This window comes from Oncorhynchus clarkii, chromosome 8, assembly GCF_045791955.1.
Source record: "Oncorhynchus clarkii lewisi isolate Uvic-CL-2024 chromosome 8, UVic_Ocla_1.0, whole genome shotgun sequence".
Lineage (NCBI taxonomy): Eukaryota > Metazoa > Chordata > Actinopteri > Salmoniformes > Salmonidae > Oncorhynchus > Oncorhynchus clarkii.
The window spans coordinates 33,173,391-33,195,040 of record NC_092154.1 but is presented as its reverse complement, the minus strand read 5'-3'; the positions used below and the strand labels follow the sequence as shown (position 1 = coordinate 33,195,040).

The following is a 21,650-nucleotide window of genomic DNA, read 5'->3' as shown; positions in this document are numbered from 1 at the left end:
TTTATAGTAGTGGTTATCAACTGTACTGCAGGGTAAGTCGCAGAACATAGAGGTTGTGGTGGCAGCTGCAGAGAGGTATTTGGGTGTGTTAAGTGGTGGTGTCCCATCCTTTGACTGTTGGCCTGAAGTAGGACTAAATCGATTTAAATAGTGGAGTATGGTATTTAGATGGTAGGGCATTTGTTGAATTTTTGTATTTCTTTATTTTAGACCAAAAAATATATAAAAAAATAAGCAAAGTATAAGGAAGTTATACTCCAGTCGGGTAGGTGGCAGTAATGCCACATTTAATGGATGCCAACCTGTCGTTGAACATCACCGAAGAAGCCATATTGATTTCCCTGCACCCAGGGCCGCGGTATACCTCACATTCATTGCGGTACAACAAGTCCCGAGCTGTCCCTTCTGGAGATTAGTAAGAGCCATTATATTATTTCATTAAAAATGTGCTTACTAGCTCGGTTATATGTGTACTATAAATGTGTAGTGAAGATAGTGTACTCAGTGTTGCTGATTGAACGTTCATGCTGTTGTGTCAATTTAAATCGCTTTCCTAAATACTGTAGCTAGCTAACCAGCACTAAGTTACTAACGTTCCTGCAGTCTTGTGGCACTACAGTAGCTAGTAGTCTAATGTCGGGGGGGGAACAGTCAGAACTAGCCTGGGCAGCCGATACAGTGCATGGACGCTAGATGTGCACTATCAACTACCTAGGCTAAGTCAGAACAGACTTATTTGCTTGACAATATCACCAGGTTTCTGGTGGTAGTAAGCATTATAACACGCACACATACATAGCTATTAGTCACCTCGGTTACCCAGAAGTACAATTCTCGCGAATGTTGTCACGAGAGATTATAGTAAGCCATCACGTTAGCTAGTAACCTTTTGACCGTTGGGTTCAGAAGGGTAGAATCATGCCCATCTAATAAATTCCAATAGTTAAGCCAATTGTCCTCATGGCACGTTGTTACTGCAACTACTTCATTTCGTGTGTGTCATTGAGATATGGTGTGTGTAGGACAGGTAGTATATTAGTGCCTAAAAGTGTGTTTTAGGCACAAAGCTATTTATTTTGCCAAAGTAATGGTGACAGCACAAATACTGCACATAACTCTACTACATGTCGAGGGTGTGTTGATTACATTGACTTGTTGACTGATGTGAGTGATACAATGAAGTCTCGAGGGTACATAGTGGAAACTTTCTCCCTCGGCTTTACACTTTGGTGTTTCTCTTTCCATCAGCAATGTCTGGAAATCCAACTGTGGTGATGCGTCTGGTAGCTTCGGCTTACGCTATGGCAGAGAAGGCTGGCGCCATTGTACGAAGGGTTCTTCAGAGCGGAGAGCTGGGCATCGTGGAAAAGGTTTGACTGACTGAACGGAGAGGGGGACAAAATGCTGGAGATTGATGGGCAGTGAAATGGAGCTTGATTGTTGTTTTATAAATGATTTCTCTGTACTCAATGTACACAGACAGGGGCCAACGATCTACAGACACTGGCAGACCGGCTGGTCCAGCAGAGCATCTGTGCCTCCCTGTCTAAAAGCTTCCCCAAAATCACCATAATCGGAGAGGAGGTGGGTATATGAATGTACATTAATAGGATCTGTCCTAATGTTACTGACAAATAAACATTGATCTGCAGATTAGAATACACAACACGTTTCACAACATCCTACAGTGAACAGTGTACAGTGAACATCTCTCTCACACGTCAGGATCTGCCAGAGGAGGCTGTCAAAGAGGACCTGATTGAGAGCGGTCAATCTGAAGACATCCTACAGAAGTCCTGTCCAGCAGAGTACAGTGCCCTGAAAGAAGAGGAGGTGAGAGAGACACTTTAGAGCTGAAACTGAAACCTAATGTCCTGATTTTGATTATTTTCTGGGTACTGACTGCTCATTCCAGCTATGTTTCTGTGTTTGAATGGCAGATTTTAATTTGTCTTTTTAGCTGGTTGTGTGGGTCGACCCCCTTGATGGCACCAAAGAATACACTGAAGGTAAATAAACTTGTTATTATTTTTGCCAGTCACTCTGTGATAAGAGTCACTGACTCAAAGCCATAAGAGGGTAGAACATATTTGACGACAACCTGTTCCCCCTTCTTTCATTCAGTCTTAACATTAACATCTCCAACATAATCATCAGTGCTGATTCCCTGTTTGCTCTCTGTCTCTCTCTCTCTCTCTCTCCTATCTTTCTTCATCCCATTATTCTTTCTTCCCTGCTTAGCAGCAGCAAAGTGTTTCTACCTGCCAAATCAGATGTGTCACACGGGGTCGGACGCCCAGTTTCTCGGCACGGCTATCCGTATGGTGATGGAGGGAGGGCATTTGGACTGGGAGGGACAAGAGCAGAATAGGTGGAGAGGGAGGGTAAAGGAGAAATGCTTGGGCATCAAATCATGTTTATTTTCAGCAGATGTTACAAAATGCTTATACAGAAACCCAGCTTAAAACCCCAAAACAGCAAGGTGGCTAGGAAAAACTAGAAAGGCGGCTAGGAAAAACTAGAAAGGGAGGAGCCCAGGAAGGAACCTAGAGAGGATCCAGGCTCTTGAGTGGTGGCCATTCCTCTTCTGGATGCATCGTGTGGAGATTATAAGATTTCATGGCCATTAAGGCTAGATTGTTCTTCAAGATGTTCATATTTGACCGGCAGGGTCAAATAATAATCACAGTGGTTGTAGAGGGTGCAACAGGAGTAAATGTCAGTTGGCTTTTCATAGAGTCAAAAAAAAAAAAAAACACCAGGTCCGGGACAAGGTAGCACGTCCAGTGAACAGGTCAGGGTTCCATAGCCGCAGGAAGAACAGTTGAAACCACAGCAACAGACTCGCCACAGACACCGTGGATGCCATGGAACTTCATGATGTGATAGCAGGAAATAAGGTGAAATATACAGGGATGCATATGTATTAATATACAGTGCCTTCTGAAAGTATTCACATCCCTTAACTTTCCACATGTTGTTACAGCATGAATTTCAAGTGGATTAAATTGAGATTTTTGTCACTGGCCTATACACAATATCCCATAATGACAAAGTGAAAACATGTTTTTAAAATTTTTAGCAAATTTGTTGAAAATGAATTGCAGAAAATCTCATATTAGTATTCACACCCCTGAGTAAATACTTTGTAGAAGCACCTCATTGATCATTGCCAGACAACCATTTTCAGGTCTTGCCGTAGATTTTCAAGTAAAGTCAAACCTGTAACTCAGCCATTCAGGAACATTCAGTTTTTTCTTGGTAAGCAACTCCAGTGTAGATTTGGCCATGTGTTTTAGTTTATTGTCCTGCTGAAAGGATAATGCTTATCCCAGTGTCTGGTGGAAAACGCTGAACCAGGCACCAGGAATGGTCCTAGGGCTTCTCTCTATCCCTTTTTGACTTTGTACCATTATACTACTTTTACCTCACTGATTTGTTTTTCATGCTGGAAAAATACACTGAACCAAAATATAAACGCAACATGTAAAGTGTTTGGTCCATGTTTCATGTGCTGAAATAAAAGATCCCCGAAATGTTCCATATGCACAAAAAGCTTATTTCTCAAAAATGTTGTGCACAAATTAGCTTACATCCCTGTTAGTGAGCATTTTTCCTTTGCCAAGATAAATCATCCACCTGACAGGTGTGGCATATCAAGAAGCTGATTAAACAGCGTGATCATTACACAGGTGCACCATGTGCTAGGGACAAAAGTCCACTAAAATGTGTGGTTTTGTCACAACACAATGCCACAGATGTCTCATGTTTTGAGGGAGTGTGCAATTGGCATGCTGACTGCAGGAATGTTCACCAGAGCTTTTGCCAGAAAATGTCATGTTTATCTACCATAAGCCGCCACCGACGTCGTTTTAGAGAATTTGGCAGTACGTTCAACCTGCCTCACAAACACAGACCATGTGTAACCATGCCAGCCCAGGACCACATCTGGCTTCTTCACCTGCGGGATCGTCTGAGGGGGGAGTGCTGAGGAGTATTTCTGTCTGTAATAAAGCCCTTTAGTGGGGAAAAACAAATTCTGATTGGCTGGGCCTGGACCCGAGTGGGGTCGACATGGCTCCCAAGTGGGTGGTCCTATGCCTTCCCAGGCCCACCCCTGCCCAGTCATGTGAAATCCATAGATAAGGGCCTAATTAATGTATTTTGATTGATTTCCTTATATGAACTGTAACTCAGTAAAATCTTTGAAATGGTTGCATGTTGTGTTTTTTATATTTTCGTTCAGTGTAGTTATACAGTACAATGACAATACTTGTGTGAAGTCCGCTGTTATTTGTTCCCTTCAGCTAAAATGTTGTCATATGATGTCAGGGCTTCTTGATCATGTGACTGTTCTGATCGGCATTGCATATGGCGGGAAGGCCATTGCTGGAGTCATCAACCAGCCCTTCTTCAATTATCAGGTACCAACAAATAATCGACAACGAAAAATTATTTTTCTGCCTTATACCCTCTCACCCTATCAGGGCATGACATATTCAGTAGGGAGAACATGTTTTGAAATAGGGAGATTTTTCATTTTCTATAGTGTGCCCTACTGAACACTTCTTTAGTCTGTGAGTGTATAATTTCCTTTCTTTTTGTATCCACAGCTGGGGGCGGAGTCAGCAGACATGGGGAGAACTCTGTGGGGAATGCCCGGACTGGGCGCTTTCGGGTTCGAGCTACAGGAGGTCCCGGATGGCCGACGCATTGTCACCACAACCCGTTCCCACAGCAACAAACTCGTCACAGACACTGTGGATGCCATGGAACCTCATGATGTGATAAGAGTCGGCGGAGCAGGAAATAAGGTGAAATATACAGGGATGGGAAGGTTAGGGATGCATATGTATTCAGAGAAAGTATTCACAGCCTGAATTTCAAATGGATTAAATTGAGATTTTGTGTCACTGGCCTATACACAATACCCCATAATGACAAAGTGGAAACATGTTTTTAGATTTTTTTTTTGCAAACTTGTTGAAAATGAAATGCAGAAAATCTTATTAGTATTCACACCCCTGAGTAAATACTTTGTAGAAGCACCTTGTTGATCATTGCTAGACAACAATTTGCAGGTCCTGCCGTAGATTTTCAAGTAAAGTCAACTTTAGCTCGGCCACTCAGGAACATTGTTTTCTTGGTAAGCAACTCCAGTGTAGATTTGGCCTTTTGTAGATTTGTCCTGCTGAAAGGAGAATTCTTCTTCCAGTGGCTGGTGGAAAACAGACTGAACCAGGCTTTCCTTTTTGATATTTCCCTGTGCTTAGCTGAATTCTGTTTATTTTTTTTACCCTGAAAGACTCCCCAGTCTTAACGATTACACTCATAATGATACAATAAAAGCAGAGATTGAATATCTTCTTGGGCATGGTGAAGTTATTAATTACACTTTGGATGGCGTATCAATCAATACACCCAGTCACTACAAAGATACAGAAGTCCTTCCTAACTCCGTTGCCAGAGAGGAAGGAAACCGCTCAGGGATTTCACCATGAGGCCAATGGTGACTTTAAAACAGTTTGTTTAATGGCTGTAATAGGAGAAAACTGAGGATGGATCAACAACATTGTAGTTACTCCACAATACTTACCGAAATGACAGAGTGAAAAGAAGCCTGTACATATTTCAAATATTCAAAAACATGCATCCTGTTTGCAATTAGGCACTAAAGCAATACTGCACAAAAAATGTGGCAAAGAAATGAACTTTATCCTGAATACAAAGTGTTATGCTTGGGGCAAATCCAACAACACATCACTGAGTACCACTCTCCATATTTTCAAGCATGGTGGTGGCTGCATCATGTTATCGGTATGCTTTTCATCGGCAAGGGAGTTTATTTTTACCCTAAACAGAATAGAGCTAAGCACAGGCAAAATCCTAGAGGAAATCCTGGTTCAGTCTGCTTTCCAGCAGACACTTGGAAACATTCACCTTTCAGCAGTACAACCTGAAACACAAGGCCAAATATACACTGGAGTTGCTTACCAAGACATTGAATTTTCCTGAGTGGCCTAGTTAGTTTTGACTTAAATCAGCTTGAAAATCTATGACAAGATTTGAAAATGGCTATCTAGCAATGATCAACAACGAACTTGACAGAGCTTGACGTTTTTAAAGAATGTGCAAATATTGTACAATCCAGGTGAGCAAAGCTTAGATTTACCCAGAAAGACTCAGATGTAACTGTAGAATCGTGAAAATTCACTTCGTCTGAGGATGACATAATTATTTTAGGGGTCTATGACCCTACTATGATATTACATCTGACTCCATTATCATGTGAATGCTATAGCCCCATAATCATACCCAGTGGGTATAGCCAAGTTTGCAAGCCTTGCGCCACCACTTGGAATACTATAAGATGCACGTATCTAGGTTTACCATTATGCAATTATTAAGAGGCAAAGGGACAAGGAGCTAATATCTTGCAATCAATGTCCTAGCATTAAATGATTGAGTTAACTCTGGCTCAAAAATGCAGTTAGAGAAAACATACAGTACCAGTCAAAAGTTAACACATCTACTCGTCAAGGGTTATCTTTGTCTTCCTCATTATTCTACAATGTAGAAAATAGTACAAATAAACTATGAAATAATGTAGTACCCCAAAAAAGTGTTAAACAAATCAAAATGAGATTATTCAAAGTAGACACCCTTTGACAACTTTTGCACACTCTGCATTCTCTCAACCAGCTTCACTTGGAATGCTTTTCCAACAGTCTTGAAGGAGTTCCCACATATAATGAGCACTTGTTGCCTGCTTTTCCTGCAGTCCAACTCATCCCAAACCATCTCAATTGGGTTGAGGTCAGGTGATTGTGGAGTCCAGGTCATCTGATGCAGCACTCCATCACTCTCCTGTTATCCTGTTGCAAAACAAATGATAGTCCCACTTAGCACAAACCAGCTGGGATGGCGTATCGCTGCAGAATGCTGTGGTAGCCATGCTGGTTAAGTGTGCCTTGAATTCTAAATAAATCAGACTGTCACCAGCAAAGCACCCCCACACCACCTCCTACATGCTTCACGGTGGGAACCACACATGCGGAGATCATCAGTTCACTTACTCTGCGTCTTTGTTGTAGCCAAAAATCTCAAATTTGGACTAATCAGACCAAAGGACAGATTTCCACCAGTCTGTCCTTTGCTTGCGTTTCTTGGCCAAAGCAAGTCTCTTCTTATTATTGGTGTCCTTTAGTAGTGGTTTGTTTGCAGAAATTCAACCACGAAGGCCTGATTCACAAAGTCTCCTCTGAACACTTGATGTTGATAAATGTTACTTGAACTCTGTTAAGCACTTATTTGGGCTGCAATGGGACTGTCTCTTCGAGATTACCACAGTAAAGGTGTGTTTGACCACTGTGGCCCACAGATGGTCAGTCATTCAAACAATGCCATTAATCACACTGGGCCTCGGTGCCAACTAGACATCTTCATCACTGGCCTTCATCATTCACTCTGTCTATTCAACTAATCACTGCCAAAGGTGATTCTAACATGTATTGTGGTATTCAGTGGTGTGAATATTTATAGAAATTACATTTAATTTAATAAATTTGCAGTGTTGTGTGTAGATGGGTGTTTTTGAATTCTGGCTGTAACACTTTGGAATAAGTCGGCATGAATAGTTTGAATACACTAATTATAAAATGAATTCTTACTACTCTGTTGCACCCTATCTTTGTGTAGATTATTCAGCTTGTGGAGGGGAAGGCTTCAGCCTATGTATTTGCCAGTCTAGGAACTAAAAAGTGGGACACATGTGCCCCTGAAGCCATCCTGCATGCAGTAGGAGGTAAGCAACAATCTTCCTCTATCTTACTGAAAGTACCTCCTAATTATGAGTAAGGACCGTAATGTTGCCTGCCATTTTGTTTTTTGTCTGTCCCTCTGCAGGTAAGCTGACAGACATACATGGTAGTGCATTGTGTTATGATGCTAACGTGAAGCACATGAACTCCGCTGGGGTGCTGGCCACTCTACGCAACCACCAGTATTATGCCAGCAGAGTGCCCCAGTCAGTCCTGCAGGCTCTCAAGCCCTGATTGATAAATGTACTGTACCACGCATTGTCCAAAAACAAATTAGTATAAAATGTTCTTTAATGATGAATCGTATTTGTTTATTTATATAATAACCTGTGTAACATATTGCACATCAGTGTTAAAAACAACACTGCACTTTTATACTGTGTATAGATAATTGTTGACTAGGAAAATCAGGCCATATTTGACATTTGTTAAAAAAAAAAATTTACTAGACATTTCTACATAACATTAACAGCCCAGACTGATTCGGCCAGCAGCATACCCCCCTGCATCCCACTGCTGGGTTTGTCCCTTGATTGGAGACGATGTTAAACAGGTGTCTGGTCACTAAAGATCCCATGGCACTTATCGTAAGAGTAGAGGTGTTAACCCCAGTGTCCTGGCTAAATTCCCAATCTGGCCCTCAGACCATCACGGTTACCTAATCATCCCGAGTTTACAATTGGCTCATTCATCCCCCCTCCTCTCCACTATAACTATTCCCCAGGTTGTTGCTGTAAATAAGAATGAGTTCTCAGTCAACTTACCTGGTAAAATAAAGGTTAAATTAAATAATTACCAAAATGGTATGTATGGCAAAAAAGTAAGCAAGCCTGATGCCTGTGACTACAAGTCAGAGGACTTCGAGAGCTGGTGTCAGACAGACTTGGCCTTAACCATGTCCAAACGACTTGGTAAAAATCGCTGTTCTAAATTTGTAATTGGCTGACATACATCCGTAAAACCTTTCTGGAAGACAACACTAGGATCTCCGATGCACTGGTTTGAAAGGCACCTTAAAGCATAATGACAGACATGAGGCAGGGTCAACAGCACTGTTCCATTTATTCCATTCAAAGATTCTGAAACAAACTTGTACAAATCTCAAAACTGTTTAAAAACAATGACAGTTTCCAACTTGAATAGAGACCGATAAATGAGAACAAGGCAAAAGGCAAGATATGCCCTAAATCAAACTAAAATGTTATTTCAAATATTCCTTAGTAAGCTCATTAGTTGGATGAGAATAATAATTCTGAACCAGATATTGGAATCAGCATACAGGAAAGGGTCCACCAAGTAGATATACTCACTGGCTCATGCATTCTGATGCCTTGCTTGTTGTTGATGTCTTCAACCTCTTTAGGCGGTCAATCTACCTACCTCTAGGGGGCAGCAATGTCTAAGTAACTGACACTGCTGAGTAAAAAGTGCCATCTCTGCTAGCTTGGTAAACATGAGCTGACCTCCTTGTGTAATATTTCATGTTTACAATAACTGCAGGGGCAATGCTGAAAATAGCTCATAAGTAAAAAAATAAAAAATAAACTTTAAAAAATGGAACTGGTCGTGTGTGTGAGAAAAATAATAGGCTACTGAACACCAATTGAAACCAGGTGCCTTGAATCTTGCCTTTAACTTCCCAAGCCACAACCATCTATGCATTCTCACAGGCATACAGTAAAAGCAATGTCCATAACAAACAGTCTTCAGCAATGGAAGCAGGTTCAGTGGGTAAGAAGAGAGGCTGGTGTGGGGGTGGAGGGGCTTGATTCAAAACCAACAGGCATTTGGAACACCCATTTGTGAGCCCTTTGAGTTAGTACACACAAGCTTAACTGTACTAGTACTTCTCTGTATAGAATGTGTACGCAATACATGCCCCGTGTGTGTATATACCATAATTTTGTATGGTTCTGATAATATGCATCTGTATGAGTACTTTCAAAGTAATTTTGTTAAAACTTCATTAGTGTCCGCATAAAGAGAACATTGAGTCCAACAGGGTGAAAATTACATTCTCCAAACTCACTAGGAGGCTAAACCATTCCAATCAGTTACTGTAGCCAAAATGTGGGAGGAAAATGACATGTTATTAGTAATATTGTGAGAAGGTTACATACGCATTAGCAGGGAAAATGAAAAAGTTCTGGAAACGTTATAGGTCTGGAAGAATTAACGTTGTTGGCTGGGGGTAAAGAACCCACCTCACTCAAATAATAAGCTATACTTTTTACTATGTTTGAAGGCAGAAAAGCGTCCGTTCCAAATGTGTTGCCCCTTTCCACAAAAGGTTTGTATCGTATTGCTGCACCTTAACCTGAGCAACACATTTCATAGCATTGAAAATCCACAAGTCACCTACATTATGAATAAAAAAACAAAAGTTCACAGCAAAGATTTTATGTTTTACACATATATGAAAGAGGTGAGTGGGGGTCAGGGGGGGCTAGAGCGCGTCCTATAGATGGGAGGGAGGGGACAGCAGGGGAAAGGGTGCGAGGAGGATGCGTGACGGGGGGGAGGGGGGGGGCCAGACGCTCACCTCTTCTTGGGGGCTTGGGCAGTACGGGGCGGGGTTACGGGGCGTCCCGAGTTCACCCCTCCATACTGGTACTTAGCTTTTTTCTCTGACGGCTTCAAAATCTGAGAGAGAAAGTATTAATACTCAGTTTGTTTCCAGCATTGGGAGACTCATCCACAGTAAGTGTGTTTACGTGCAAGTTCTCACCTGAAAGGAACACATGAGGGACTCGTCAACGCTCATCATGCCCCCAGCGTTATCAAACTCCCCGCAGTAGTTGGGAGCCGAGAACAGCGTCACCAGCTGCCGTTTGGCAAAAAACTCATAGCCGTCCTCAACAACCTTCCAGTACAGAACAACACATGAGTTAATGAACCTTCTTTAGAGATGCATCAAAATTAACATAGCCCTCATACATTAGTCTCTACCTGGTGGGCTCTGCAGATGAGGTCCAGGTCGTGGCGGTTGAGGAACTTGCTGACCACGTCAGCCCCAAAGGTGAAGGAGACACCCCGGTCGTTTTCCCCCCATCCCTGCACGTCTTTGTCTGGATCCGACCACAGCAGATCACACAGCAGTCCTAGCACAGAGAGAGTGCAGTCAGAGTCACCACAAATTTGGCACATGTACCACACACACACGTTTACACACCTGTGTCAGGGACATCGGTTGGCCTCATGATGCGTCGAATTTGCTCCATGGACTGTAGATCAGGAGAGAGACCTGAGGAAGAGGGATGATTGTGAATTAATAATATTCATAGAAAAATAATTGATAGAAAAGCACCCACGAATACCTCCATGGCAGCAGAAGATCTTCTCATCGATTATAGCGGCGATGGGCAGACAGTTGAAGCAATCTGTGAAGGTCTTCCACAGCTTTATGTTGAATCTGCGTTTGCCTGGGGAACACAACATAGAAAGACATGGAATTACGGGGAGCATCTAAAACATTAAGATCACCTGCTCTTTCCATGACACCAGGTGAAAGCTATGATCCCTTACTGATGTCACTTGTTAAATCCACTTCAAATCAATGTAGATGAACAGTATGAGCGTAGCTTTTTGTTTTTAGCCTAGAGACAATTGAGACTGGATTGTTTGTGCCTTTGAATTGGGTATGGTAGGTGCCAGGCTCACCGGTTTGATTATGTCAACACTGCTGGGTTTATAACGCTCAACAGTTTCTCGTGTGTATCAAGAATGGTCCACCACCCCAAAGATATCCAGCCAACTTGACACAACTGTGGGAAGCATTGGAGTCAACATGCGCCTGCATCCCTGTGGAACACTTTCAACACCTTGTAGAGTCCATGCCCAGATGAATAGAGACTGTTCTGAGGTGGTGCAACTCACTATTAGGAAGGTGTTCCTAACGTTTGGTATACTCAGTAGAGAAAACCATTGCCATTATGAATTCCATTTGTGTGTTGGCCCAGAAAGATAACCGATTCAGCGTGTGTATGTGTGTGAGAGACACTGCTTCCTGTCTTACACTCATCATAGAAACCGTAGATGCGGTTGATGGAAGCACACTCGTGGTTGCCTCTGAGTAGGAAGAAGTTCTCGGGGTATTTGATCTTGTAGGCCAGCAGTAGACAGATGGTCTCCAGGGACTGCTTGCCTCGGTCCACGTAGTCTCCCAGGAAAAGGTAGTTAGCCTCCGGCGGGAAGCCCCCGTACTCAAAGAGCCGCAGCAGGTCTGTGTACTGGCCATGGATATCACCTAGTGGGAGAACGAGAGCAGAGAGGTTATGAGACAACCATTATTTTGGGTTTTCTTTATTAACCAGGGTAGTCACATTGAGATTGACATAGCCTGGACAATTGGCAGGAGTGGAGAGTGAGCTTGATCCAGATTGTCCTTGCTGGAAGGGAGATGGCCACATCCTGCAGAGCAGCAGACACTTGAGGGAGACGCATACCACTTACATCCTACTGCTCTACTTACTGAGCTAGGCCTATATCTCTCCAATGTGTTATCCTAGCCTCTCCTTTCTCTCTGACATGTTGGTTTAAAGACAACTGTGTGTGGGCGAGGATGCCCTTTTCACGTTCATGTAAATTCACAAACATTAGGCCTATGTCTTTATTCAGACAGTTGATATTTTTCTAACCCTGGTATTTCTCATATGCTATTTGTCCTCTCAGGGGGAAAGAAAGAGGGCCCAGGAGTAAGGATATAGCAGTAGGAAGGAAGAGGAATAATTCATTGTACTGACCGCAGATTTTGAGCGGAGCCTCCAGCTCCAGTAGAATGGGCTGACTGAGGAAGATCTCCCGGGACTTGATGCACAACCCCCGCACCTCCGCCTCCGTCATCTGGACTATCTTCCCTGGACGACATCCTCGTACTTGAGAGAAAGATAGGGCTATCAATCACAACCACGAGTCATGACCCTTCTCTCCATTTTAAATCGTGCTGGCTTTAAATGTGTAATGTGCTTTTCATCGTCTTCAAACCAGTGCAGAATATGCAACCACTTAAAGTGGCAATCTGCTGTTGAAACAAAGTGTTCGCCCCACCTGTTTCGTTAAACAGCTGAGGGACAGGGCTGGAGAAGTGTAACCAGTCAAATTCATAGACAGTAGGGTTGTCCCGACTAAAAAACATCTTTGTCGACATGTTTTAAAAAAGAACAGACGACACATGTACACTATCGTTCAAAAGTTTGGGGTCACTTAGAAATGTTCTTGTTTTCCATGGAAACATACATGAAATTAGTTGCAAAATGAATAGGAAATATAGTCAAGACATTGGCAAGGTTATAAATAATGATTTTTAATTGAAATGGTGTCCTTCAAACTTTTCTTTTGCCAAAGAATCGTCCATTTGCAGGAATTACAGCCTTGTAGACCTTTGGCATTCTAGTTGTCAATTTGTTGAGGTAATCTGAAGATATTTCACCCTATGCTTCCTGAAGCACCTCCCACAAATTGGCTTGATGGGCACTTCTTACGTAACATACTGCTCCCAAGCTCAATAGGGTTGAGATCCGGTGACAATAATGGAGTGGCCAGCACAGACAGAATACCAGCTGACGGCTTCTTCCCTAAATAGTTCCTGCATAGTTTGGAGCAGTGTTTTGGGTCATTGTCCTGTTGAAGGAGGAAATTGGCTCCAATTAAGCGCTGTCCACAAGGTATGGCGTTGCAACATGGAATGTTATCCTTCCTTCAAGATCCCTTTTACCCTGTACAAATCTCCCACTTCACCACCGTACAAAGAACCCCCAGACCATCACATTGCCTCCACCATGCTTGACAGATGGGGTCAAGCACTGCTCCAGAAACTTTTCCTTTTTTCTGCATCCCACGAATGTTCTTCTTTGTGATCCGAACACCTCAAACTTAAATAAGTCTGTCCATAACACTTTTTTCCAATCTTCCTCTGTCCAGTGTCTGTTCTTTTGCCCATCTTAATCTTTTCTCTTTATTGGCCAGACTGAGATAAGGCTTTTCTTTGCAACTGTCACTGGGTGACTTAGGCAAGCTCCCTGCTAGTGGTCTGGATGGAATTGAGTTGGGATTAAGGATGTCAATTTTGCTGCTGAGCAAACACATTTCCGTGCCGAGTAACTGACCCTCATTGTCAGAATTGTTTTTCTTTTTTAAAATGACATGACCAACAGAAAATACTATGCATGCATACAAGGAACTGACATTTTTCAAGAAGAGCTTAATGGAAACATGCAACAACAGCAAGCCTGTCGTCAGCTAATAAAATGTTATTTTCAAAAATGTGCATTAAAAAAACAATTCTAAACAGCGCACCTAATGTGAGGAGTTCCATATGTGACAGATAAAAATCTCTTTTAGATACTTAGAAAGAGGGGGAATCTAATAGCAACCACTTGGATGAGTTGCTAATATGACTAGGATTGTACATTTGGCTTCTGGAAAAACAAAGAAAGTTTATATAAAAACCAATAGAACAGGAGAGAAAGGCTGGTTAATGGCACAGTGAAGTCCTTATGAAATAATTGCCTCCATGTTTCTATAGTGAGATTTTGGCTAGGCTACCTTTGAAGCAAGGTAAGAAATGATGCAAAGCTACAGAACTGTTTTGCTAGCACAGACTGGAATATGTTTCGGGATTCCTCCGATGGCATTGAGGAGTACACCACATCAGTCATTGGCTTCATCAATAAGTGCATTGATGACATCGTCCCCACAGTGACCGTACGTACATACTAGAGGTCGACCGGTTATGAGTTTTCAACGCCGATACAGATTACTGGAGGACCAAAAAAAAGGCGATTATATATATATATATATATATATATATATATATATGTAAATGACAATTACAACAATACTGAATGAACACTTATTTCAACTTAATATAATACATAAAATCAACGTAGCCTCAAGTAAATAATGAAACATGTTTAATTTAGTTTAAATAATACAAAAACACTGTTGGAGGAGAAAGTAAAAGTGCAATATGTGCCATGTAAAAAAGCTAATGTTTAAGTTCCTTGCTCAGAACATATTACCAGTTAAGAAGTTTTAGGTTGTAGTTATTATAGGAATAATGACACGTCGACTATTTCACTCTATGCCATTTGTATTTCATATACCTTTGACTATTGGATGTTCTTATAGGCACTTTAGATGCCTAATCTCGGGAGTTGATAGGCTTGAAGTCATAAACAGCGCTGTGCTTCAAGCATTGCTAAGAGCTGCTGGCAAACGCAGTAATGTGCTGTTTGAATGAATGCTTACGAGCCTGCTGCTGCCTACCACCGCTCAGTCAGACTGCTCTATCAAATATCAACTCATAAACGTAATTATAATATAATAAACACACAGAAATATGAGCCTTTGGTCATTAATATGGTCAAATGCGTAAAGTATTATTTAAAAAACAAAACATTTATTATTTCAGTGGAATACGGAACCGTTCTGTATTTTATTGAACGGGTGGCAACCTTAAGTCTAAATATTGCTGTTACACTGCACAACCTTCAATGCTATGTCATAATTATGTAAAATTCTGGCAAATCAATTATGGTCTTTGTTAGGAAGAAATGGTCTTCACACAGTTTGTAACGAGCCGGGCAGCCCAAACTGCTGCATATACCCCGACTCCGCTTGCACTGAACGCAAGAGAAGTGACAATTTCCCTAGTTAATTTAGCCTGCTAACATTAATTTATTTTAACTAAATATGCAGGTTTTTTTAAAAAATTACTTCTGTGTATTGATTTTAAGAAAGGCATTGATGTTTATGGTTAGGTACATTTGTGCAACGATTGTGCTTTTTTCGCGAATGCACTTTTGTTAAATCATCACCCGTTTGGGTGAGTCAATGATAAATTAACAGGCACCACATTGATTATATGCAACACACGACAAGCTAGTTAACTACACATAATTGATGATATTCCTAGGTTAACTAGTCATTAAGTGAAGATTTAAAACTTATCTTATAAAATATAATCAATGCTAGCTAGCAACTTAGCCTGGCTCCTTGAATCCACCAGGTCATTTTGATGCTGCACTCGCGTAACAGGTGGTCAGCCTGCCACGCAATCTCCTTGTGGATTGCAATGTAATCGGCGTCCCCCTAATTAAATCGGCCATGCCGATTAATCAGTCGCCCTCTAGAACATACCCCAACCAGAAGCCATGGATAACAGGCAACATCCACATTGAGCTAAAGGCTAGAGCTGCCGCTTTCACGGAGCTGGAGTCTTATAAGAAATCCCGCTATGCCACCCGACAAACCATCAAACAGGCAAAGCATCAATAGAGGACTAAGAGCGAATCGTACTGCACCGGCTTTGATGCTCGTCGGATGTGGCAGGGCTTGCAAACCATTACAGACTACAAAGGGAAGCACAGCCGAGAGCTGCCCAGTGACACGAGCTAAACTACTTCGATGCTCGCTTCGAGGAAAATTGCACTGAAACATACACGAGAGCACTATTTGTGCCGGAAGACTGTGTGATCATGCTCTCCGCAGCCGATGTGAGTAAGACCTTTGAACAGGTCAACATTCCCAAGGCCGCAGGGCCAGACGGATTACCAGGACGTGTACTGCGAGCATGCACTGACCAGCTGGCAAGTGTCTTCACTGACATTTTAAACCTCTCCATGTCAGAGTCTGTAATACCAACATGTTTTAAGCAGACCATCATAGTGCCTGTGCTAGAGGTCGACCAATTAATCGGAATGGCCGATTAATTAGGGCCGATTTTAAGTTTTCATAACAATCGGAAATCGGTATTTTTGGACACCGATTTAGCCTATTTTTTTTTTTTTTTACACCTTTATTTAACTAGGCAATCAGTTAAGAACACATTCTTATTTTCAATGACGGCCTAGGAACGGTGGGTTAACTGCCTCGTTCAGGGGCAGAACGACAGATTTTTACCTGGTCAGCTCGGGGGATTCAATCTTGCAACCTTACAATTAACTAGTCCAACGCTCTAACCACCTGATTACATTGCACTCCATGAGGAGACTGCCTGTTATGCGAATGCAGTAGAAGCCAAGGTAAGTTGCTAGCTAGCATTACACTTATCTTATAAAAAACAATCAATCATAATCACTAGTTAACTACACATGGTTGATGATATTACTAGTTTATCTAGAGTGTCCTGCGTGGCATATAATCGATGTGGTGCGTATCGTCGCTCCAATGTGTACCTAACCATAAACATCAATGCCTTTCTTAAAATCAATACACAGAAGTATATATTTTTAAACCTGCATATTTAGTTAAGAAATCCAGGTTAGCAGGCAATATTAACCAGGTGAAATTGTGTCACTTCTCTTGCGTTCATTGCACGCAGTCAGTGTATATGCAAGTGTTTGGGCCACCTGCCAGAATTTTACGTAATTATGACATAACATTGATGGTTGTGCAATGTAAAAGGAAAATTTAGACTTATGGATGCCACCCCATTAGATAAAATACGGAACGGTTCCGTCTTTCACTGAAAGAATAAACGTCTTGTTTTCGAGATGATAGTTTCCGGATTCGACCATATTAATGACCTAAGGCTCGTATTTCTGTGTGTTATCATGTTATAACTAAGTCTGATTTGATAGAGCAGTCTGACTGAGCGATGGTAGGCACCAGCAGGCTCGTAAGCATTCATTCAAACAGCACTTTGTGCGTTTTGCCAGCAGCTCTGTTGTGCTTCAAGCATTGCTCTGTTTATGACTTCAAGCCTATCAACTCCCGAGATTAGGCAGGTGTAACCGATGTGAAATGGCCAGCTAGTTAGCGGGGTGCGCGCTAATAGCGTTTCAAACGTCACTCGCTCTGAGACTTGGGAGTGGTTGTTCCCCTTGCTCTGCATGGGTAACACTGCTTCAAGGGTGGCTGCTGTCGATGTGTTCCTGGTTCGAGCCCAGTTAGGAGCGAGGAGAGGGACGGAAGCTATACTGTTACACTGGCAATACTAAAGTGCCTATAAGAACATCCAATAGTCAAAAGGTTAATGAAATACAAATGGTATAGAGAGAAATAGTCCTATAATTCCTATAATAACTACAACCTAAAACTTCTTACCTGGGAATATTGAAGACTCCTGTTAAAAGGAACCACCAGCTTTCATATGTTCTCATGTTCTGAGCAATGAACTTAAACGTTAGCTTTCTTACATGGCACATATTGCACTTCTACTTTCTCCAACACTTTGTTTTTGCAGTATTTAAACCAAATTGAACACGTTTCATTATTTATTTGAAGCTAAATTGATTGTATTGATGTATTATATTAAGTTAAAATAAGTGTTCATTCAGTATTGTTGTAATTGTCATTATTACAAAATATATATATATATATAAAGAAATCGTCCGATTAATCGGTATAGGCTGTTTTTGGTCCTCCAATAATCGGTATCGGCGTTGAAAAATCATAAATCGGTCAACCTCTAGCCTGTGCCCAAGAACACTAACGTAACCTGCCTAATGGACTACCGACCCATAGCACTCACGTCTGTAGCCATGAGGTGCTTTGAAAGGTTGGTCATGGCTCACATCAACACCATTATCACAGAAACCCTAGACTCACTTCAATTTGCATACCACTCCAACAGATCCACAGATGATGCAATCTCTATTGCACTCCACACTGCCCTTTCCCCACCTGGACAAAAATAGCACCTGTGAGAATGCTATTCATTGACTACAGCTCAGCATTCAACGCCATACTGCCCTCAAAGCTCATCAATAAGCTAAGGACCCTGAGACTAAACACCTCCCTCTGCAACTGGATTCTAGACTTACTGACGGGCCACCCCCAGGTGGTAAGGGTAGGTAACAACATATTCGCCACGCTGATCCTCAACACAGGGGCCCCTTAAGGGTGCGTGCTCAGTCCCCTTCTGTACTCCATGTTTCTCATGACTGCACGGCCAGGCACAACACCATCATTAAGTTTGCCGATGACACAACAGTGGGAGACCTGATCACCGACAACGATGAGACAGCCTATAGGGAGGTCAGAGACCAGGTCGTGCGGTGCCAGGACAACAAGCTCTACCTCAACATGATCAAGATAAAGGAGATGATTGTGGACTACAGGAAAAAAGAGGACCAGAAACACCCCCATTCTCATCGACAGGGCTGCAGTGGAGCAGGGTTAAGAGCTTCAAGTTCCGTGGTGTCCAAGCACACCAAGACAGTCGTGAAGAGGGCACGACAAAACCTATTCCCCCTCAGGAGACTGAAAAGATTTGGCCTGAGTTCTCAAAAGGTTCTACCATCGAGAGCATTCTGACTGGTTGCGTCACTGCCTGGTATGGCAACTGCTCGGGCTCTGACCCCAAGGCACTACAAGAGGGTAGTGCGAACGGCCCAGTACATCACTGGGGCCAAGCTTCCTGCCATCCAGGACCTCTATACCAGGCGGTGTCAGAGGAAGGCCCTAAAAAGAGTCCAGCCACCCTAGTCATAGACTGTTCTCTCTGCTAAGTCTAGGTCCAATAGGCTTCTTAACATCAGAGAGTAGCTGTTATCTATGCATAGTCACTTTAATAACTCTATCTACATGTACATATGACCTCAACTAACCAGTGCCCCCCTGTATATAGTCTTGCTATCATTATTTTACTGCTGCTCTTTATTTACTTGTTACTTTTAGTTCTTATATATTTTTTTAAACTGCATTGTTGGTTAGCGGCTCATGTGACTAATAACATTTGATTTTTACTTTAAATGCCTCATTATTTGAAATAAGTAAAACGATTGGGTTTCAAACAATTATACTGCCTCAAGCTCACATTGCAAAGTGGTGGGGGACTCGTTGATAGCCTGCCTACCGTTGACTATAGCCTATGCACTCGATTGGGGAACGGGAGGTGAGCTAGTTGAGATTTAGAAATAAAAATAGTAGCACTTTCCACTCCTGTACCAGCCTTTTTTAGGAGCTGCTTCCGCACTGTCTGACAGGTGATAGGCTATTCCGTTCCTAAAACTAGGCTCTGTATGCTTTGCAAATGTGACAAATAAGATACATGAAGACCAATGTAAAACTACACACACACACCAATTTTATTCCTCACAATTATGAAAATGAACCGATAGACTGGTAAGCATGACTGGTCAAGTGTATTTTCCAGGGCTAACCAATTAAAGGTTATCCATTAACATCCCTAATTGGGATTTTTCAAAGGCCTGCAATTTCAGTTCAGCAATGTGCTGAACTGAATAAAACAGGTGGTTGTCACTTTTGCTGAGTGTTCCAAGTGGGACAGTGTCACGAAAAGGTGTTTGATGGCAAAATGTACAGCGTGTAATATCAGGACTGTACTCTTCAACATCTCAACAATTTATATGAAAAAAGAAATCCAGACAAAACATGCTTTTCATGTAGGCTGAAGTGTGACATCTTCCATAGGTGATTTCAGTACAGAAAATAAAACGCCCAGGTGGGTACATACCAAACCAACATTGAAAGCAGTTTGTAAAATGACTAACTCGCTACAGATGCGAAACTGAGTAGACGTCAATGGCAGGTTAAAGCAATGTTGTGACTGCTCGAGTTGACGCATACTAGCTAACTCGGGCTTTTCTGTGTTATTGCTACCTATAACGTTACACATAGACATATGACTAAGTTAGAGGCATTCTTACTTCACTAACAACGTAATAGCCACTATACAGCCCTGCGTTGAAAACAAATCTGAATCTAGCTAGCTTAACTGACTACCTAGCAACACGGACGGAGAGGGGTGTGTGTTCACGCTGGCAAAGCCCCCTCTCATCAAGGTTTAAAAGCTAACACTAGTGCCTAACGAGCAATAAAAATGTGCATACACACATATATATATATATAAAATAACATTAATGTCATGCGCTAGGCAAAGAGTATCTAACTAGCTAATTTCGTAAACTAGAGTAACGTTTGCTTGCTTGATCATATATCTAACGTTACTGTAACACACCGCGTTAGCTAGCATTACACAAATCAAATGTGACAGCATATATTTATATTCAAACAGATGTTGCTTTTTTGGCAAATTAACTAACTAGTTACAGTAAAATGGTAGTTACCTAAACAGGGCATAACACAGTTAGCTAAGGCTAAAGTCACTAGTTTGTTGAACCACTCTCCCAGTCCCACCTTTCTCCTCTGACGCGTGTTAGCTAGCAAGCAAAGTCAACTGGCGTCACCAAATATGATTTTACATTCGTTCTTCGACACCTGAAAATGACATAAAATTGTTACACCCTTTTTATTTGCTGTCCCCACCAAGTAACCACACGGTTAATTGCAAAACAAAAACAGCATACCTTCAAGCAATCGAGAGATGATGCTGTCAACGTTGAGCTCGCTTTCCGCCATTTTCTTTGAAACACTAAAAACTACTACGCAGAGAGAACTACGTCGTGCTCACCAGCAGAGGGCGTGGTCTACTACTGTACAAACGGTGTAGTTTATTTTGGTTCACTCAGGCTTTCTGTATTTTGGCAAAGATTTGTAACCAGCAGTACGGTACGATCTTTTTTTAAATCGTATTTGGGGGTACAAAACATTTTGCAGGTAGCTTTCTTTACCCTTCATTGAAGCTGACCTGCCTGCAAACAAAGTACATTCTAAGTTTATTAACATAATTTGGGGATATCCATTACTTTTATTGTAACCCCTCTATCATAGCTCTATCAAATATTAACATGGTGAGGCAACTTGTTGTGTACCCTCAATAAAATACCCCCCTTTCTCCCTTTGTTAATCTCCATGGACAATGGCTCCAACTTCTATTGCAATGGGCTTGGGTTACGCTGACCTATTCATCCTGGTAATTCATAGGGGCTCACATGATGCAATTGAATGCCAACATTTCTCTTG

General features: G+C 41.9%; 2 protein-coding genes across 2 annotated transcripts; one reads left to right on the top strand and one right to left on the bottom strand.

Moving 5' to 3' along the window:
* Positions 1-322: 322 nt before the first annotated feature.
* On the top strand, positions 323-8,912 carry LOC139415300 (bisphosphate nucleotidase 1). The gene is made up of 9 exons (XM_071163327.1): positions 323-415; positions 1,249-1,370; positions 1,480-1,584; positions 1,726-1,833; positions 1,961-2,009; positions 4,333-4,424; positions 4,614-4,814; positions 7,699-7,804; positions 7,906-8,912. The coding sequence occupies exons 2-9, from the start codon at positions 1,251-1,253 to the stop codon at positions 8,052-8,054; spliced, it is 930 nt and encodes a 309-aa protein (XP_071019428.1). The 5' UTR covers positions 323-415; positions 1,249-1,250; the 3' UTR covers positions 8,055-8,912.
* LOC139415299 (serine/threonine-protein phosphatase PP1-beta catalytic subunit) lies at positions 8,864-21,333 on the bottom strand. Its single transcript, XM_071163326.1, has 8 exons — positions 21,095-21,333; positions 12,563-12,694; positions 11,836-12,066; positions 11,138-11,242; positions 10,993-11,064; positions 10,770-10,921; positions 10,549-10,683; positions 8,864-10,463 (listed from the first exon to the last, which is right to left on the bottom strand). The coding sequence occupies exons 1-8, from the start codon at positions 21,144-21,146 to the stop codon at positions 10,359-10,361; spliced, it is 984 nt and encodes a 327-aa protein (XP_071019427.1). The 5' UTR covers positions 21,147-21,333; the 3' UTR covers positions 8,864-10,358.
* Positions 21,334-21,650: the final 317 nt, after the last annotated feature.

Bases quoted from the DNA above. Each gene is read 5' to 3' on its own strand.
- LOC139415300 (XM_071163327.1), top strand. From the start codon at position 1,251: ATGTCTGGAAATCCAACTGTGGTGATGCGTCTGGTAGCTTCGGCTTAC. The intron at 1,834-1,960 runs GTGAGAGAGACA...TTGTCTTTTTAG, and splicing joins GTGCCCTGAAAGAAGAGGAG to CTGGTTGTGTGGGTCGACCC. The intron at 2,010-4,332 runs GTAAATAAACTT...ATATGATGTCAG, and splicing joins CACCAAAGAATACACTGAAG to GGCTTCTTGATCATGTGACT.
- LOC139415299 (XM_071163326.1), bottom strand. From the start codon at position 21,146: ATGGCGGAAAGCGAGCTCAACGTTGACAGCATCATCTCTCGATTGCTT. The intron at 12,695-21,094 runs GTATGCTGTTTT...CTTTCTCTCAAG, and splicing joins CATCTCTCGATTGCTTGAAG to TACGAGGATGTCGTCCAGGG. The intron at 10,684-10,769 runs GTAGAGACTAAT...CTGTACTGGAAG, and splicing joins TCATCTGCAGAGCCCACCAG to GTTGTTGAGGACGGCTATGA.